Below are 21,754 nucleotides of genomic sequence, written 5' to 3' on the forward strand. Positions count from 1 at the left end.
TTTCTCTAAGTTTTTTTTTGTCATAACTAAGTGATTAAATCTTTTTTCTTTTCTTTTTTTTTTATTTTTGTTTTACCATAAGCTAGACCTTTATTTAATTTAACACATGATATATAATTTTGCTACATTTTAAATAAAAAATATATTGTCATAATGTAACAAACCCAGCCTGGTTACTTTCAGGGGGTAATAGCTTTGCTTCTTTTTTTAGCAATACGTTTTGAGCGTTTAACTCTGCAACAATCTAAATCACTCATAACAACTTTTATTACAAATTACTAGTAGTTATTACTGCCAAAACTATATACCAATTTCTAACAATCTGTAATCAAGTGTTTAATAAACCAAAAGCAATATATAACATACAGTAACTCAACTTTTAACAGCTGATAACACAAATCAAAGCAAGCATAAAAACTTTAGCGCAAAATTACAAATTAGTGTTGTAAAAATTAAAATCTAAAATAACAAAGGACAATCTGTTACAAAAAAACGTATACTTTTGCTCAATTTGAAATTTCAAAATTAAATAGATAAGTTATTATTAAATAGATGGTTATATTAAGTGTTTAACAAGCGAGTACGGCATATGAAACAAATTTCCCAAATTATGAACTTTTAATAATTAATAATTTTTAAGCAATAATTTGCTAAAAAATAGGCCATTTTTTTTTTTTTTTTGTCAAAATATTTTTTTCTAACAAGTAATGATATCATTGAAAGTATATGCAGTTATGTTTGGTAACTCATATAGCTAAGTAGTAAAAATGAAATGATACCTTAAGACAGTCTGGGTTACACGGTATTGTATGTGACTATTAGTTTAGTTAAAAGTCATTGGTTAAGTGAACAATGAATTGCGAACAATTTAAATACTACCTTGAATATGTTTATATACATTTAAACGATAGGTAAACAATTTTAATTCAAAAATCTTAAATCTTAAATCTGGCTTTGTCTGTCTTACTTTATAGATTTTTTAAATCGTGGTCATTGCGTTTGTGTGAAACACCGTGTTGAATAAAACTCTCAATCTGAAATTTTTAATTAATTTTGTTTGTTCCTTTTCAGTTGAACTCTTTATTGGAACTATAACTGAATATAAAGTTAATACAAACTACGAAAATGAGAAGTTTTTTAGTTCTTCTACTTTTTATCTCTTCCTCAAATTCTCATTTGCAATGCAACAATTCTTATGTGCCTTGCAAGTTGTTGCGAATATATAAAAAATATTTAATAATTTTCATTTAAAAACAGTTTCAGCTGAATGTCTTCGAAGCATTCACGGCCTACTCTGGTACGATCGACGAAAATCGCGAAGTTTGTAATGGTTTAGGGGAGATTTGCTCCAACACAACATTGGTTCAGCTTACCATAGGTTAAAACAACCAAATATAGGTGTATTTTAAAGTGAAAAACTATTTTATTCTATTATAGCTTTCATGATTTTTCTTAAATTTAATATTGGCTGATTTAAAATAATAAATGAATAAATTCTTTTACGTTAAAAAAACAAAATAAGATGTTTGGACGATGTTGAATGTGAATGTAAATTGATCATATGTGAAATAAAGTATAACGTTTTTTTTTCTTATAAGAAAGTAAGTATTTGTACAAAATATTTTTATTCATAATAAAACATGCTTAAAATCGTTATTCAAAAAATTGTTTACTTTAAACTAGTATAAGGAAATCCGCGACTAAAAATACTTTAAAATAAAAGTTTTAAACTGCATGTTATCTAATAATGTTTTTTCTAAGACATATTTAAAAAAAGGTTTTGATAACAAGTTTTAAATAAAATTTTGCTTAAACTATTTAAGGTTGTAAAATTTGTTTTAAAGAATCGTAAAGGCTAAGTTATAATTTAGAAAAAATCATTTATAAAACTTTGTTGCCTACCTTATAAATTAAAATATTGAATTTCTACCTTTTACTAGTCAACTGTAAAATATTACTGTGATTTTTCGCCTGTACTATAAAGTGAGTTATGAACAAGTATTAAATTGAAAAATCTTTAAAACATATCAAGTTGTAGCCCTTTTAGAAAACTTATATGATTAATATGATACATTCTAGATGTACTGTACTAAATGTTACGTTTTGCAGGTAAATCAAGTAAACGTTAGTTATTAAAGTGTAAAACTGTTGAATTTGTTAGTGTTTATATAAGAATAAGAATTCGTTAATAAGAAAATGTTAGTGTTTATATTAAAGTCATTGATTCGCCTGCTCAAACTTTTCATAATAACTTGTCAATAACTTATTATTAATTTTCTGCTTGAGTACACTTGATAAGTAGAAAAATTTAAACTTTTAATATAAGTGAGTTACTTATGAGTGTATTTCTTTGAATTGAAATTCATTTAAGTAAAAACAAAAATTTTTAGTAAAAGTATTAGATTTATTTAATTTTTTTTGTTAATTTAACCCATTCCAAAATGTATACACTTTTAGTTTATAATTTAAAAGTATTAAACATGTGAGGACATATTCGAAAAGACATGTAGTCAAGTTTTAGTTAAAGATAAAGTTTTATTTAAAAAGTTACATATTTTGTTTATATATTATTAATATGTACAAAAATATTTTTTTTAACTACAAAAGAAGATTGAGGTTAATATTTTAAGAACGGACAAGAAATAATGGCGTTTTAAAAATAAACGATATTCAAACACTGAAAAGTTTATAAAACTTTAATTTCTTTTACAATGCATAAGAGTTTTTTAAAAATAATTTTTAAAAGTCAAAACTTTTATTACTTATCAAGTAGAAATACTTTGGTTTAGATTTAAGAACTGATGATTTAAAAATGATAAAGTTATACTGCCGTAGAAGTGAAAGGGCAGTGAAAATTTTCGAGCTATGAATCGATTATTTACTTTTCTTAATGTGACGTCATATAGAATTTCCGTGAAAAACTCCCTGAAACGTTTTGTTCGTTCCTGTAAATAAAAATTAGCCTATAGTTTTAATCATAAACCAAAGTTTTTAAACCTTTTCATAAGAAATTTAATATCTCGGCTAAAACTTATTCGCTTCATTGCTTTTAATTGATCATCCACCCGCAAGTAATTCAGTGAAAAAGCGTTTCTAAGTTGCGTTCAGCATCTTCTAGGAAAGAAACACCATTTGACAAGCAGAAAGATGACGACAACCACGACGATTGGAACCCACACCATTACCATTGACGATTTTGCAGTCGGTGGTGCTAGTAAATTTGTTGTTGATTGAAATTATAAATTGAAGTTTTTATTTAAAGAACTCATTATAATTATCAAGACAAAAAGTGCTTTTAATTACTGTTTATTCTAAATAGTCTTTTAGTTAGCCGTTTTTAGTATCTAGTATCACAAAAAAATTGTGCTTTAAAATGTGTGCTTTAATTGGTCAGACAGGAAATAGTATATTATTCTAAAATCAAATAAGCAAAAAAATGTATACTTATATTAATTTTACTGTCTATGATGAACAAACACTTTTTTTACAAATACTTTATATCATTATACACAAATTTTCAAATAAAAAATGTTTTTTGTCTCTAAAGTGCATACAATTTATTTCTTGTTTGATCTATAAAAGTTCTAGTTGTAAGAAAACTGTTGTCGTTAAAACTTAGTGTTTAGTTTTATTAGTTAATTTAAAACTTTTCCACCAATTATTATTTTTAATTTCTATGTTACCACGCTTTAGTTCTTATAGCTAATGTTTTAACGGCAGTGTTTTTTTTAAGCAAAAAAATCCTAAAGGCCCTAAATTTACTCTCAAATAGAAGAAATAAAAGATTTAAAAAAATTAAATTTGTACAAATTTAGTTTATTTGGTTATGTTTAAAAAATACCTTAAACTAAAAACTGTTTTACTTTTTTTGTTGTTAAGTTTTAAAAAAATTATAGAAAAAAATGCTTTTAAGTTTTTAACGCTAAAAAAAGTTGTCATATGGTAAATTAATTAAAAATATATAAACTTTGATACTGTAAAAATTTCAGTATATGTATTTACTAGAACTCAAATTCTTGAGGTTTTCTTGATTTCTCAAATATTTTTGGCTTACAACATTTTTATTGTGTAGTTTTTGTAATAAATTAGGCAACCTCTATTAATATGATAACTTTAATCTTATTTTATTTTTTTTAATGTACATTACTGAATTAAAAAAGTTAAGTATATTTTTTCTTAAATGTTTGTATTAGTTTAAAAACTTTTAAAAAACTTTTATATCAACAAACTATATTTAATTTAAATATCGGAGTTAAAAAAATTAAACAATTATTACTTTAACAAGTTTTATAACTATGAGAAATTAAATGAAATTCATAACAAATAATTTCAAAATTAAAAAAAAACTTAGTAAAGCTAAAAAACTTATTAAAAATTTTAAACTATATGTTACAAAGTATTAATGTAATTTGTTTTTTTATACATTTCTTTAAACACTTTTTATTTCAAAATTTTTGTGGTAAAACTTTTACTTTATACTTTGTAGATAGCATATTTTATTTTTCAAAAATTATTAACTTTTATCTTCAAAGTTTCAGAGTAATTAGAACTAAGCTTTTAGACTAGCAAATTTAGTTGCATAATGATTAAAAACTTATCAATAATACTTTGGCGGCAATTTGTAAGCTTGCCGGCTAAAAACATTAAAAACTAGCAATAAATATAATACTTTTTATACTCAATAGTAAATAATAAATGGATTCTCTTTCCGTTATATGAAAGCAAAAGTCACTGAAACGTTAATTTTATTTATAGTTTTATTTTTAGTTTTTAAACAAGTTTGAAAGTTACTCAAGCAAGAAAACAAAATTCACCTTCCAACTTACTCGTTTGAATTTTTTTATCTTAAGGAAAAAGTTTAAACATGTACGGTTTGTATTTGATTTTAAAAAAGGGCATATATATTACAACATATAAACGTCAAATGATAAAAAACATATAAACTTTCGGTTATCAAGTTAGTCTAACTAGTCAAATTCTTAAACTCGTTATGTAAACATTTAGAAAACTACTATTAAAAAATAGTAATTTTACTGTTATAAATTCATGCTACTTGCATGAAGTAAAGAATATGTTTAAGTTTATTTTAGACCTCATTTTAGAATAAATGTAAAAGTTTTATAAAAAAAGTCAGTACTAACCATCGAATTCCCTTCCTTCAAAATCTGTGAAAAATTAACAGTAGTTTCGTTTTTTAAAATAACTATAGAAAAACAAAGAATTTTCGTAAAAAAACTTAACAATCAACTCTTGTTTTCTGAAAGCTATAAAACTAAGCAAGCCTACTAAAGTTTTTTAAAAATAACAAAACAAATTAAATTTTAACAAACCAGCCTCAACGCATGCAGTGGTTTCCTCAAAAAGTCCCGTCACTGGACTTTTGGGAAATTTGCAAAAAAGTCCGTCACTGCATTCTGTATTCTGTCATATTTTACTTAACAATTTTTTTTACTTTTTATTTACTAATGCATGAATTCACTACTGTTTAAATTTTCAAATATTTAATTGTTTTAAAAAACTACTAACTTTAAGGTTTTGAAAGATTTTTATGTATTTTTTAGGCAAACTTAAAATGTGAAAGCGACATTCTTCTTTTGTTGAATTTATTTTCAACTCATCGACATTTAAACGTTAAAAAATGATTTAATTTTGCTACTATCAGGTTTTTAATGAAAATTTTTATATTTTTCTCGTAAAATTCACAACTAAAGTTTAACCTTTTATAATAGGTAAACAAAAATGGTTAAAAAACCTTGACAAACTCTCTCAATTCTTTAAACTTGTGGTAAATTAATTTTAAACAATGAAAATTACCAGTTTAATATTGTTACCAGCGAAAACTTTCGATTTCAATTCAACTAACATTAGCGCACGAGCATTTGCAACCGCACAGGCAATCATCTCCGACCCCACACCCTTCTATCTTGGCGTTGCGACCACTGATGCAGAAAGACGAAACTTCATCGCATTTCTCACATGTTTGTGACGCAACAATCGTAACGAAAACTGTAAGAGATTTTTATTTAATTTTACGTGTTATATACAACGCGTTTTTTCCTACATCAAATTTTACAAAAGATAAACTGTTCTCTTCTTAAATTTACATACAGTAACCTCTCGCTTATTTACGCACATTGTGTCCACAAAAAAAGTGCGTAAAGATATGAGAGATCGTAAAGATACGAGAGGTACCATATATACTTACTATAATGGCTGTTTCTTATCATGGCTTGTAGTTAAAAGCAGACTGGGGTCTTTCCTACTTTTAACTATTTGTTTACTTCATTTGTAAATATGAAAACAACAGATAAAACTATACATATATTAAAAAAAAGATTTGAATTTTTATAAAATAATAATAATACAAGTAGAAATATTTTTTTTTATTTTATTAATAAGTATAAATTATCTTTTTTTATATGTGACATTTATATTCTATTCTACTTAGCAAATTCAATTTATAATTAAGCATTTCTTTACAATTATAAAATGGTGTTTATTAATATATAGGGCAAGACTGATGTATTATTTCTTTGTGTTTTAAACTCTCATTATTTCATTATACTTTCGTTATTAAACACATTTGTGTTTATTTCAGAATTTTAATTTAATCTCTTATGGTTTACAAAACTTCTGATATACTAAGGTATAACTAAATGTTTATCAATTAGCCAAGGAACATAAATTTACAAAGTCTAAAGATATAGAGATGTGTGTTAGCATTAAAAAACATATTTTAATTTAAAAATATACATTAAACCTAATTTGTGCAATATCAAAAAAATTAAAATTTTTATTTTTTTAATTTTATAGAATTCTGAAATGCGTAACTAAACGAGAGTGCGTAACGTCACGAGTGCGTAAAGATCCGAGAGGTTACTGTACAAAGTTTAGTGTTTTGTAGTTAATGTTTAAAGTAGACTAGTTTGAAAAAGTAGAATTATCACTTTATTGAGAAAACTCTTGATTTTATTGATTTTTACTTGTAAGTTAAACAACACGTTTCACGACAGTTTATGCTTGATCTTTGGGTGAAAGATGTTTCTAAAAATAACTTTGCAATTGTGATTAAAAAAATTCAGTTTAGTATATTTAAAAAACTTGCAAAAAAAAATTTTATATAGTCTTTAGATCAAAAGTTTATAATTTAAAAAATATGTCAGCATTTAAATTGTTTGTAGTTAGCTTATGTAAAAAAAGTATTACGATGTACGACATCAGCAAATAAAAAGCAAAACTTACGTAAAAACAACAACTTGATCATTTTAAGTCTTTTTCAATAAACTAATAATTTTTTAAAAATATCCAAAAAATGCTTATAAAGTTATAAATTGACATAAATTAGCAGCTGAACATTATTTTAGAACGTCGAAAATTGTCGTAGGATTTGATATATTTAATGCAATTAAACTTAAAAGAAGTTACTTTATTTAAATAACATCTTCAAAATAAAACTTTGATCAGAAACTTTTACTAATTTCAAATTGCGATTAAACTTATAACATGGCTATAGTGCTTTACAAATAAAACATAGCAGTCAGTTAAATTTAAACTAATTTGAACTTATGTGAACTAAAAGTTGTTTAAGCTACTAAACGTAAAACACTAGTATTTTGAATAAAATATTTAAATAAACACTTGCAATTTTATACTACTTATGGTTCCGAGAGATAAACTGATTCTTAAGTGATAACAAACTACATTTCAGAAAATAAAAATCTTTTTTATTGTTAGTAAACAAAAACAGTTCACTTATTAGAGCCAAAGTAGTATAAATAAAGAAGATTTCGCTTAACTGTGTTTGCAGCAGTGAGCTCTTCATTTACAGTTAAATACATTTTCAACCATTAAAAACACTTTTTCACTCATGCGTGAAATTGTTTAATTGGAGTGCTTTACATATTTTCTGATGAGATTAAAACTTGAAACAATTCAGGTAGTTCCTTTTGGCAGTACTTTTCTCTAATCAGCTTAAAAACAAAACCCCAAACAAATTATCTAGTTTCTTTTAATACTAAAAAGCTAAAACAATAGAAAGCATTATATTTAAAATCATTGTGTAATCCATACCTACAGAGTTAATACAAAAAATATAAATTTATATGTATTTTTCTTTGATTAAAAAAAAGCCGAGCTAGTCAAAGTCATCAAGCATTTGACTAACAGACTGATTGACTTTTCTTAGCTAAGCACCTCGTAAGGACAGACTTTAAATTTGTCAGTTTAGCAGTTTCTCAATAAAACATGTCAGCATTAATGCTTGTCGTAATTATGAATTAAGTTCATCAAAATTTATTCATCAAGCTTTATTAGTAAAAGACTCTATAAGAAATAGTAGAAAGTAAGTTTAATTAACTGTAATAACTTGTGAAATCTTGTTTTATAGTTGTAAAATGTTCCTTCAACTACTTGTAAAAAAGACTGGTTTAAATTAACATTCAATGTAGAACAGGGGTTCCCAACCAGGGATGCTCGCACCCCTTTGGGTTGCGAGGCAGCATTTAAGGGGGTGCGAAATGGCTTTTCATTTTTGTATGATAAACAAGGAGATTTTCACTCTCTGTTAAATTTAAAAAGTACATTTTGTTATAAAAAGAAGTTGGCGCTAATTTTCGGTAAAAATAAATTTTATTAATACGTCATAGAGCAACAGCGCTTTTCTAGAAGTAAATTCATTTTACTAATTTCATTTAACAGCTGTTAGTTTAGAATTTTCATTTCAATAAAGCTTTCATAGAGTTTTACACCTGTGAATTTTAATCATCTGTTCTTTAAATGTTTTATTTTCTTAACTGGCCATTAATTGTTTAAAACAGTTTGTGAGCTAGCATCTAGTTTGATTAAAATACTTAGATAAAAGTTAGTATCTTCAGCAGGTTTTTTTTATTAGCTGTTAAGAACAGGATTTGTTATGTCTAAAGTATTTATATTGCAATCTTTTATTAAACTTAGTTGTGCAGAAAGTGGTGCTTAAAGATTTAACATCAGTAAATTTTAAAGTTCACAGCAATTACTGTATGTTATACCATTTAAAAAAATTTTTGTTTAGCGTTAGTGAAACCAATTTTTATAGATAAGCAAAAGTTTTAATGCATCAACTTTATTTCTATCCATTCCTTTTTGAACTTAAATTGTTTACCTTTTTCAATCTACTTTTTTCTATTTATGTTGTAAGCATACAAACTTTTTTTGTATTTGCGTTTATACATATCTTCTTACAGTTTAAGACTAAAAATCGTTTAACTTTTTAAAATCTTAACTCAAACCTTTATTATTTTGAAACCTCCTAGCTGCTAAAGTTTTGAAAATAAAACATTATATAAGCTTAACATAGAACAAGCGACGACATACTTGTGCGAGTCTGGATAAAGTACTCTTTTGTCAATAAAAACTAAATGAAGAAACCGCTTGAATGCACAGGCGGAAATGCGAATTGCCATCAGCAACAAAATGCCACTTTTTCAGAAAGTTTTGTGCAATAATCAGGAACAAAAAAGTCATTAACTTTAGAGTAGATTTAAAATTAAGTTTTTAATATATTCAAAATAGTATTGCAGGATTATAATTTTAATAATTTTTCAAATACCTTGTGAGTATAACAACGTGTCATTTAGGACTTTTTATTAAATATATAAGATTAGTTTAGTTTTTTGTTAGTGTTAATTAAAAAAAATGTTTTTTATAAAGATAGATTTGTCTTTTTGTTTAATTGAAAAGTAATTAATTTTCCTGGTTAGTTTAAAAATGAGCAGGTAGTATTACAAGTGATGAGCTCCAAACTTACTTGCCTTGCATTCAAAAAACGTTTATCGTTGCAGAGGGAAGAGTGAGATTTAATGTTTTCTACCTTATAAAAAATAGATAAAACTTGTTCGAGTATAGTTTGTTATGTTTTAAAATTTCCAAGTATTCTTTTTTTGTTAATATAGTGCACTATCATTAAATTAAAGTACAAATTATTACTTAATGAAATCGATTGTTTTATAAACAAATTATTAATAAATAATTAAAACATATAGTGTTAGGGGTGCGGGGCATCAAAAAGGTTGGGAACCACTGACCTACACTCTTTAAAATTTTAATAACTTCATTTATACAAACTAAACAATCATTGTATATTTTAAATAGTTCCATTGTAGAGATGAGTCACATAGGTGGGCAAGATGTGACAACCTTTTGCACACAAAAGGTAGGTTTAGCACAAATTTACACTTCTAAATATTTATCTATGTTTAGCAGAAATGCTAATATTTAAAAATTTTGGTCAAATATAGATCTTAATGCCGTATAATGTTAAACCTTAATGTATAAAAGATGAATTTGTTTCAAAATCAAAAAACTAAAGGTAGTTTGTTAAGTACAATCTATAAGATGCTAGAAGTTAACCATAGGAAAAGTGCTGTTTAGACATGGCTTGCCAAGCAGAAATCTCTTACGGGCGATCTATTTTTATCTTTAGCAATCATTTATCCAACCAACTGAAAATGGTATATTTAATAAAAAGCATTTTAAAGTGAGCTATCGGCATACACTGTAATCTATACTAAATGACAATATCAATTAGTTTATTTTTAATAATAAAAAAGTATGTTATACAATCTTTCAAAACTTTCGCAGACCACCAAGTTTATTGTTTATTTTTACTGTTCTCGAAATTACTAATAAGACCATCGACTAGAAAACTATTATTATGATTTATTTCAACTTTTTTAGAAGAAGTAAGTTAGCAAGCATATTATAATTATAGTATCATTTAGCAATAACAGTTTAATTAACGTTGCAAATCTGGCAAGATAATAGTTTAAAATAAAATCCAAAATTATTACTTTGTTGTTTCGAAAGATGACCAACTTTTTTATTAACACAAAAGATATACCGAATGAAATAAACAACTACATTTCTTAGCAAACCGATATATAAAGCTAAAAGTATTTGAAGTAAAAACAAAACTTAATCCTATTTTTATATGTCTATATATTTCTAACATCACATATCCAAAATATAATTCTGTTAGTTATCTTTTAAAAAACTCCTTAAAAAGGACAAATTTAGCATTAATTTTGCATTTAATTATCCATTTCAAATTAATACAGTGCTTAGTGTAATAAGTAATCAAAAATTTAACTTTTTAAGAGTGGTCTTTACGGTGTGCATTCATGCACAATAATGTGCATAAAAACTGTTCTATTGTAGACAGAAGTTTTTTAAAATAAACAATACTTGTTAGATGATTTTTATTAATAAACAAACCATAATAAACGTTAATGAACAGTTATTAAAACTTTTTTTATACATAAACATATTCAAAACATAAAACAAGCTAATAGTTTATATATTTAAAGCCTAATGTGCAAAAAATTTGTTTTCTATTCGTTTATTGTGCACAGCTTTAGAAAATTAGAACACAACTAATTCAAAATAAAGAAATACTATAAACATCCTTAAAAGTTTAGTTTTTGAGATTGAAATTTTTATAATGACACAATTATATTGCCTACTCTATTACAATTATTTTATCAAAAATTATTTAAAATAATTCTATATTTGTTTGCTTCTATTTTGATTAATTTTTCTTTCTTTTAGCCTTTTTATATTGCTTAATCAACGTCTTTGTAAGTTTTAAAAATCTACTTAGCGGTAAAACTATATAACGCCAATGGTAAGTGCTTGTTTACTCTTACATTTTGCTGAATAACGTTTTTATTTCTTAACGGATATTCATAAAATTTTGTGCATTAGAATGAGGTTCTACTAACGGTCATTTTGACATAAGTCATGATATCAATTTCTAATACGGACACTTCAAGATCCTCCTAGCGGTTAGAAAAATTATAAGTAAACTGACGCTGTGGTGTACAATTGTAACTGTGCACACTACAGTTTCTTTAACTTATTTTTATAACCACTTATTAGCTAATTGTCTAAAAAAATTAAAGTTTAAAGTTTGTCTTTGGTTTGTTACTTAAGGTCAAAATTTAAAAAAAAAATATTACTAAGTTACTATTTTCTAATATTTTAGGTACTTACAAATAGAGGTCTACAACATCAGGCGAAAGAAAATGCTGAACAAAAAATTAAACCTTTTTAGAAGTTATTAAAATAACCTCTTACAATATTTTTACTAACATACATATATTATGCTACTGTTTTATTTTTGTAATATATTTACGTTTTTTTTGATGCTAGTTGTTTGTTTAAAACATTAAACTTTCCTAATTACTATTTTTGTATTATTTCTATGTTCACAAATCTAAAATATAATTCAGTTAGTTATCTTTCAAAGAAGTATTCATAAAAAGTACAAATTTAGTGTTTGTTTTACATTTAACAACCCATTTAAAGTTAACACACTGCTTATTGTAATAAATAACCAAAAATTTAATTGCTATTTTAACACAAACTTACGAAGTGGTCTTTACGTTGTCGAAATAAATTATATTGAAATTATTTTACTGTGCACAGAAATTTTAAATCCGTATAATATAAACTTTAAATAGAAATTTTTTGTTTTATTTTCTGTTAGTAAAAACCTGCTTTAACATAGATTAAGAATACTTAAAGTATAGTGTATACATATAGACACTTAAAATATTAAAAAATAATAATATATATTTTTTAAAGTCTTTTGAGGAAAAACAAAGGTTTTAATTTATTTACTGTGCACCACTTATGTACACAAAAGACATAGCACAAAATAAATATTTTTGTTGCTTAGCAAACTAATATGTAACGTTAGAAATTTTTGAAGTAAAATATAAACTTTTTACTATTTTTATATGTCTATTTGTTTCTATTTTCATAAATTAAAAACATAATTCGATTTTTCATCTATTTAAAAAATCCCTTAAAAATAAATTTTTGGTGCTTATTTTTCATTTGATGACCCATTTCTAATCAATAAACAGTGGTCTTTACTGTGTGCACTTATGCACAGTAATGTGCATAGAAACTATTTTACAAAACATAGAAATTTTAAAAAGAAAGAATACTTGTTAAATCACTTTGTTTATTAGAAAAAGCTTGTTAAAACATAAATTAACAGTTATTAAAACTTTTTTTCTACATAAATGTATTCGAAACATAAAACAAGCTAATAGTTTTTATATTCTTAAGCCTAATGTGCAAAAAAAATTGTTTTTATTCATTTAATGTGCTCAGCTTTAATATTTGGTTACTTTATCTTAGTATTTAAAAAAAAAAATAAAATGTTTTTATAATTATTTGCTTTTATTGTGATTAATTGTTCTTTGTATTTGTCATTTTTTATTATTTTTTTCAAATTTTTTGTAATTTTTAAATATCTACTTAGCGGTAAAACCATATAACGCCAATAGTAAATTGTTTGTTTATTCTTATGTTTTACTGAATAACTTTTTTAGTTCTTAAAGGATTTTCATAAAACTTGTTGCATTGGAATGAGGTTCTCCTAACGGTCATTTTGACATAAGTCATGATACCAATTTATAATACGGACATTTCAAGATCCTCCTAGTGGTTAAAAAAACTATGAGTAAACTGACACCGTGGTGTACAATTGTAATTGTGTACACAACAGTTTTTTTCGAACTCATTTGATAATCTTTTATTAGCTAAATACTTATTAAAATAATAGTTTTTATAAGCTAAATACCAATTTCTGTTACGGACTTTCAAGATCCTCCTAGTGGTAAAAAAAATTATTTGTAAAATGACAAAATTAAATAACTACGACCCTTCCAATATAAATTCTCAAAAAAAAATCGAGTTTAAGTAAGACTAAGATATATTTTTATTTTTCATCATAACCTCCAGAATATTGTAATCAATATTAACCTACAAAATAATAGTTAATTCCTTTTTTACATTTTCGTTCCTTACTAGTTATGGTTGAATTTTTAATACCCTGGTTTAAATCTTACACCGAGGTCAAATACTGAGTAATAAAACTAAACTTAATATAAAAGCAAGGTAGAAAGTGAAAATTCTATAACTGCCTAAGCTTTCAAAATTACCTCCTTTTGCTATTTATTTATTACTGCTCCCGACTTATCAGAAAATGAGGATATTGCCCCTTTAAGAAACCCTGGTATAAATTTTCAATACTAAACTTTAAAAGTCATAAAGCTTATCAAATGTTTAAAGGCAATATATTGAAATGAAGGTGACTAAAAGTATATAAGAAACTATACTATGTATAAAAAATGATCAAATAAACAAAATCAACACTAATTTAGTTTAGAACTTTGTGATTTATGATTGTTTTCTTTAGTCTAAATTAATAAAATATTTTCAATCTTTTGATTGAGTTTTGTATTACATCAGCATTTATAGTATAAGTTAGCTAATAAGCGTTTATAATTTCACTTTCCTTTACAAATAAATAAGTATTTTGAATCACATAGTAATTTTTTGTTATCACTTTCGTAATAATTGGATAGTTTAAGAAAACACAATTAGCATAGTTTAGTTTTTTATACTTTTCTACAGGTCTTTTTGCTTAAATTTAAAATCTTTTTTTTTTAAATCATGTCGGATTCATCATGTTTAAATCATCAATACTTTTTTTAGAAAAATTAGTGTATATTTAATAATACTATCTCACTAATTGTACAACACTAGTTTCATTGTAAAAACACAGGTAAACCACCAAGAATAAACAAATTCATAGTATTAGTACTTTTACAAGTTTTAATTAATTAGTATTGTAGGTTTACAAACATTTATGAATATATTCTTCTTACTATACAAATTACAAAACTTTATCTTTGTTTCTAAAGATTATAAACAAATTTGTTCTGTTACTATAGAAATTAAACAAAATTATTCTTGTTACTATAAAAATTACACAATTTTTTTCTTGTTACTATAAAGAATACACATTTTTATTCTTGTTACTATAAATATACACTGTAGTGTTTACTACATGACAATTTCAATCTATTTTGTTTTAAAGATTTAAAACGTATTTTAAACAATCTTCCGAAATTTACGCAGACCACCAAATTTATTTTTACTGTACTCGAAATTACTGGTAAGCCCATCGACTAGAAAACTGTGAAAATAAACTTTCAAACTTTAAACTTTTAAGTCACCTTATCGTCACAACAAAAATACAAATATTCTTTTTTTTTAAACTTAATATTGTTTCAAGATTATACACAATAGATTCATTAACGTTAAACTGTTTAAATATTTTTGTTAAATTCTGATAGTACGAAATAAACTACATTTTAGTGATCATTATATCATAAAAAGTAAGCAACCGTTTCACAAAACTGAATTGTTAAATTTATAAATTATCAAAATACTTCAAACTGTTTGTTTAGTTATTTAAGTATAACTAATACTTCTATATTTATAATATTAAAGCTATATACTATTAGTTTCATTTAATTTGTACTAAATGATATAAAAATTCAGAGTAGTTGCTATAAAATGTGGGACTTGGTCAAATATGCACGAAGGGTCACTTTTGAGCGAAAACACTTCTGCAAGAAAGCTCATTTTTTCCTAGGGGTCAATTTGCACGAGAAAAATATGCATATAAAAAAACAATAAGAAATAAATAAAGTATATACTGAGCAAGGGAAGTGGGTTAAAGTTTAACAGTGATAATAAAAAAAAAAGAAAATAAAAATATACGTAAATAACAAAAATAAAAAATAGTTACCGACCAAGGGTAAGAGTTCGGGATAACAGTGATAATTGAAAAAAAAGTAAATTGTTAAATAAAATCATAATAAACAAACAAAGCTTCAACCCGTGCAAAAAAAATCTTTGTGCAAAAGTGTCTTCGTGCAAAATTGTTCTTTTGCGAATATTTGACACCTACCCACAAAATATATTTTTTAATTTTATACTTTTTATAACAACGCCTAAATAAAACACTTTTATAAAAAAACTTAAGCTTGATTTAAGTTGTTTCTGAATAGACCATTAAACGTGACAAGTTTTAAAGAATCAAAGTTAGTCTTGTTTCATTTTTTTTAGAAATTCATAAACCGATAGTTTGGTATTACAGTTTAAACTAAACTTTATACTTATAGAATTTTATACGAGAAGAAATAAAGAATTTCGTTTAAAATAATTTTACTAAGAAATTACTATTATTATACATAAATTACTAAAAAACAATCATTTATCTTCAAATAAAAAAGTTTTTGTTTGTTCAAACTTTTAACTTTCTTTTCTTCATAAACTGTTTTAAGTATTTAAAGTGCATTGAACGGAGTTAATAAATGTAATTTTTTAATATCATAAAAATTTTACAACTCACAGTACCTGTATAAAAAAAACATATAAAATGCAATATGTATAAATTTTAGCAAGACTAGTATTAAAACTACTTAATCAAGAAGAAAAGCAGAATAAAATAAAGAAACATGAAAACATTTAAAAACTATTCAAAATATAAAAACAATTTTTTTTATAAAATATAGTAGTGTTGTTGTCCCTTCGTCATTCAGTAAAGAACATGTTTCATAAGTTCAATATTTATGAGAGAGAAGTTGGCTTTCCCATTCATCAGTTCCTAAAGTTTAACTAAGCTTTAATATCTTTTAAACAACCAAAATTATTTTAGTAATAGATCTTATTAGATCTAGTATTTTAAATATTATTTTGATTTGAAATTTATCCGCTTGAGTGTGCAAGGGAACAAAAAAGTATTTGGTCTTTTTATACAAAAGATATAGCGTATATTATTAAATAGTGTATTTGTTCTAAAAAGAAATAGTTTCATAATATAAGACAAAAATATTTCTCGATTTATAAAAAAAGGTATAAGTTTGGTTTTGAGAGTGTTTCAAATAAATATTTAAATTAGTGTTAACACGATATAAACACATTAGTGCTTTAAAAAGTTTAGATAATGTTTTGTTAAAAACACCTGTAATATAAATATACTAAGTGTTGTTTTTACTAGAACTGGTACAAGAGACTGAGTTATATATACAGTGTTACGTAATAACATATGCATTGTGACGTAGTAACGCTGCAAACCAATTATTTTTTTTAACAGATAAGATTTCACGTTCTCAAATAGTATACAATACTGTAGTTGTTACCTATAGTAGTTTGTAGCTATAAAAGTACTGATTAAACATTATATAAACAATTCAAAATTAAACTATTTATTATGCTAAGAATTTTATAAATATACATTTTATAAAGCTACATGAAGCGTATTTACCGTGGACAAATTTAGATAGTTTGCTTAAAAACATCAAATATTATTGTTTTAATATAAGTATATATGATAATTAATGTTTTAGTGTTAAGATATAAAACTTGAAGTAACAAATTTTATTTATTTAAATGTATTATATATAGCTATTTGCTAATTTGTTATCAATAAATAACAGTGCTTAATTTAATTTTTAAAGAATTGTTTATTAATATGCGTTTTTTATGTGACATAACTCAACTACCTTCAAAAGGAAACAATTGATTTCTTTATTTTTATTTTTAGAAGCTTTTTAATGTATATTTAAAAACATAAATTTTATGTTCAATTTCTTATTAATATTTTTCAAGTGTTTTTAAACCAAAAAAAGTTTCACAGAACTTAAAACTTTAAAACATAAATGTTATGAGCACTTATTTAACTTTTTCACAAAGTTATAAAAATAATATGCTTTGATCTTTATTTTTTACTTAACATTTATGTTATGAAATTGTTGTTTGTTTATAAAACACTATTTTTTTATTTTAAGAGCATTATACTTTTTTTAACGTGTAAAAATACTCTTTGTTCCAACTTAAACTACTCTTATTTTCATATTAAATTAAATTAGAAGTATTCATAAAAAAAAAGTACGCAAAAAAAGTTTATGTCGTAGTTTTAAGAAAAAAAACTTTTAATTTTACAACAAAATGAAATAATTTCAACTATAACTTTTTACTTTTTCAACAATTTCTTTTTTTGTACAATATTACAATTTGTTATTTTATTGTTATACACTTTAAAACAATTAAATACATAGATTAATAAAATTTTAGATAGATTGAATAATGTAATCATTTATTGTTAGGTCCGAATATAAACTAAAGTATTTTTTGTCATCTGACAAAGCCGTCTTGTTTTTTTTTTATATAAACAAGCTTTTCTCTAAATATCTAGTTCAAAAGTATGTTTTAAAAGCTTAAGTTATACATAAATTTTTAATTTGTGTTGCATTACTAAAGTACAAAGTTTTGAATCATAACTTTTAAATCTATCTTATCATTCTACCTAGCTAATTAATCATTGTTAAACTTTTTATGAAACACTTTTTGTACATCAAATTTTTAATTTGTGCTATTCTATTGCAAAATGGATTATAAAATATGTTTTTAAAGCCACAAATAGTATAATTTTATTAAAACTTTACTAATTAGTAATTTCTAAAGTTAAAAACTGTGCTATTTTTTTGCAAATTAAGATTATAAAATATACTTCAAACTTTATACCGTATTATATTGTTTTTACTTTACTAATTAGTAATTTCTAAAGCTTATTGTTAAACATAATGAATGCCAAATTTTAATTTGTGCTATTGTATTGTAATACAAGCTTACAAGAAAAGATTTTATACACGAGTTTACTTAACAAAAGCTTTAAGAAATTTTCACATAACTTTACAGAAAAATTAATTGCGTTTTGGTTGGAATGAAAAATATTCTGTAGCATATGACTTTAACATATATTCTTTTTGTTAACACTAATAAAATAAAAAACTTAACATTTATCGGTATTTGAAGATAGATAAAATATGATATTTGACGCCTTTTAAAATATTTCAATTTTATGGCTAACTATTTTTCTTCTAATTTAAATATTTTACTTGTATTTATTCTAGTTGATACTATTTTTGTGATCATTGTTAGAATACTTAAACATCTAAACAAAATGGTAAAGAAGTTTTTATCTTTTTTTTAAATGGACTCAAAAAACGTATTTAAATAGCTAGCACAATAGGTTCGTAATTTTAGACAAAACCCTTTTGTAAAAAAATAAACTTTTATAAGTTAACATCAAAAAAATCATTGGTTTACTTATTTTCGAAACATGAAATTAAAAAAAATGGAAAAATATGAAAATGCTTTTGTCAACCAAATAACAAAGTGCTAAACAAAGTTCAACAAAAGTTTTTGTTTTTCGAAACACTTTTATATATTTCACAAAAAAAAACAAGTCTTTAACAAAGAAATACAATAACCTAACATTTTGTTTAAGATTGTTATCTCAAAAAGTATATTGGTATTACATAAAATATTATTAATATAAACTTTTTAGACAATTAAGTGTTATTTAGCTAAGTTTTTAGTTTAAACCTGCGTTTTATAGATAACTAACTTTTTTTTTTAATTTATTAAAACCTTCTTTAAAACTTGCTTAATGAAATTGTACTAATTTTTTTTTTTAAGATTTACATAAAACTGAAAAAATTACTATAAAATAAGCTAATTATACCCAATATTGAACTCAGACCTGTGTGATATCAGTGTCTTAGAAACAAGTAAAAGGTCAAATAATAATAAACTTTAGTTTTAAAAGTACATAATAACTTAGCTCACTTTTAACAAAGTAGTGCTGTCTATTAGTTTCCGTTCCTAAAATTTCCTAGTCCATGTCAGTTGCTGCCATCCATGTCAGTTGCCCTCGCAACTCGTCTCCCTGCATATTTCCTCTGGACCAGACCATTCGACTCGAGACCGGTCGGTCGTCGTCTCCTCAGCGAACAAAACTGTGGAAGCAAAATTTTCACGTCACTTTTCCTTCATTGTCTTTTGCATTCTATATAATTGTTTATCATTATACTAAAATAAATTGTAGTCGTTTTGTTTTAACATTCAAGGCTCAAGATTTGTTCCAAACTTGCAATTATTATATAAAAATTCAAACACTATTATTGCATTATTTAAATATTTAACCAAAATATGATAAGTTGTAAATCAAAAACTCAAATGTTTAAAGTGACTCCAAACATTGTATATATAATTCAAATGAGAATAGCACATAAGATTTGTAAATCTTTAGTTTAAATAATTCATTAGCATTGATGAAGAAGTAAAAAAAAAGTTATTATGAGAAACTAAACAAATTTGTCCACTAAATTATATTTTTTATTTATAATCAACATTTTTTCTCTGCTATGTTATTTTTTAAAGTTTACAATAAAACTTTTAAACAAGTATAAAAATTTAGTTGTTAAAAATAAAACAAAGTGGTATGGTAAAGTACAACAAAGTATCTTTGTTTTTGATCAAAATCTTTTTAATTTGACTAAAAACAACAAGTTTTTGTTTTCGTGATTAGTTTAATACAATGTTTAAGTATTTTGTTATAAATTTTGGTCTACACATACATATTGATACAGATATACAAAAATGTAAAAACTATTAGAATTGACTTTAAAAGATAAATAACAGTTGCTTAGGTGAAGTTACAGTTTCTAAAAAAATAGTTACAAAAGATAAAAAAACAAAAATAAATTATGTGGTTAAACACTTCGAAAATTGATTTATGACGTCACATAAAATTTTGTTGGTGATTTATATAGGACTGAAAGTTTTTTTTTTTTTGATAAAAAGTTGTTGATTAATGTTATTAAAGTGAAGTCATAACTTTTAATAGCTAAAAAAAGGCCATTATATAAAACTTAAAACAGTTAGAACAACCTTCAAAAGTATATAAGAACTTAATTTACCTTAACAGTTCAATTCAATTTTCTATTCTTTCTCCAAGCTCCTACTGCTCTACTTCAGCTGGACTAATGTTTGATTTCAGTTTGGATGGGGGGGAAGGGGGCGGCTGTCAACAAATATTCACTCTATGTAGTTAGTTTCCTCGGTACTCATTGTAGTTAGATTTCTTCTACATAAGACTTCGACTCAAATTCTATAATAAAAACATAAGACAACAGTTGAAAACCTTAGATATTTTTAAAACAAGTAATACTTTTTGGAAAATACATACATAAGTATATTTATTATATACATATTTATTTATAATAAAACGGAATTTTGTTTGCCTTAATAATCAAGTTTTTATTAAGAAAATTGATATTTTTATTTTGCTTATTTGCAAAACAATGGTTTTTGTTAAATGTTTTTATTTTCACTATATATACATAATTAATAACGCTTTGATTTAGCAAAATAATTTTTTTATTTTAAAATTTTCCAAAAAAGTTTCCATTGTTTCCTATTTAAGAAAGTATGCAACTAAGTTATTGATGAAAAACTCATGTAATATCATTTCAACATTAGTAAAAAAAGTATTTACCTGAAAATTGTTTTCTTATCTTTCAAAAACCATACTCTTCATTGGTCCACGCCAAGGTTTGACTTCATGCTGATGATGTGTCATTAAATCACATTCTATTTATTTAAATATAAACATTCTTATTTTACTACACATATTTTGAGTAAAAACTTCAAGCATGTACTATTATGTAGATATCAAATTTAAAAGTAAACCATTTTTTAGAAGCTAGAATCAAAACTTATCATTTTTAAGTTATTTAATAACCAGAAGAATGATAATTGATAAACAATCTTAAAACCCCCCCCAAAAAAACAAAAATCAAAAACTAGCATCTATTGCTTCCATTTTTCTTAATTTAGTTCTAAATGTAGCTAGTTTTGACGTCATGCTGGTAATTTTTGCGTGACGTCATAATACTTTTAGTAGTTAGTTACTTGCTTTTGCTATCAATTTTTTTTTTTAATAAATTTGAAGTTTCACCATTATGTAATTTTCACATATTTTGATAATAACATAAAAAACATG

At 24.2% G+C, this 21,754-nt stretch overlaps 1 protein-coding gene across 1 annotated transcript; it reads right to left on the minus strand.

Annotated features, from left to right (window-relative positions):
* Positions 1–1,986: 1,986 nt before the first annotated feature.
* On the minus strand, positions 1,987–7,300 carry LOC145834437 (uncharacterized). Its single transcript, XM_082941867.1, has 6 exons — positions 7,243–7,300; positions 5,864–6,006; positions 5,331–5,421; positions 5,142–5,165; positions 3,066–3,211; positions 1,987–2,945 (listed from the first exon to the last, which is right to left on the minus strand). The coding sequence occupies exons 1-5, from the start codon at positions 7,262–7,264 to the stop codon at positions 3,105–3,107; spliced, it is 387 nt and encodes a 128-aa protein (XP_082797993.1). The 5' UTR covers positions 7,265–7,300; the 3' UTR covers positions 1,987–2,945; positions 3,066–3,104.
* Positions 7,301–21,754: the final 14,454 nt, after the last annotated feature.

This window comes from Thalia democratica, chromosome 4, assembly GCF_965202585.1.
Source record: "Thalia democratica chromosome 4, ktThaDemo2.hap1.1, whole genome shotgun sequence".
NCBI lineage: Eukaryota > Metazoa > Chordata > Thaliacea > Salpida > Salpidae > Thalia > Thalia democratica.

Bases quoted from the DNA above. Each gene is read 5' to 3' on its own strand.
- LOC145834437 (XM_082941867.1), bottom strand. From the start codon at position 7,264: ATGATCAAGTTGTTGTTTTTAC. The intron at 6,007-7,242 runs GTAAGTTTTGCT...AATCTCTTACAG, and splicing joins GATCAAGTTGTTGTTTTTAC to TTTTCGTTACGATTGTTGCG. The intron at 5,166-5,330 runs GTTTGTTAAAAT...AATTTTTCACAG, and splicing joins CACTGCATGCGTTGAGGCTG to ATTTTGAAGGAAGGGAATTC.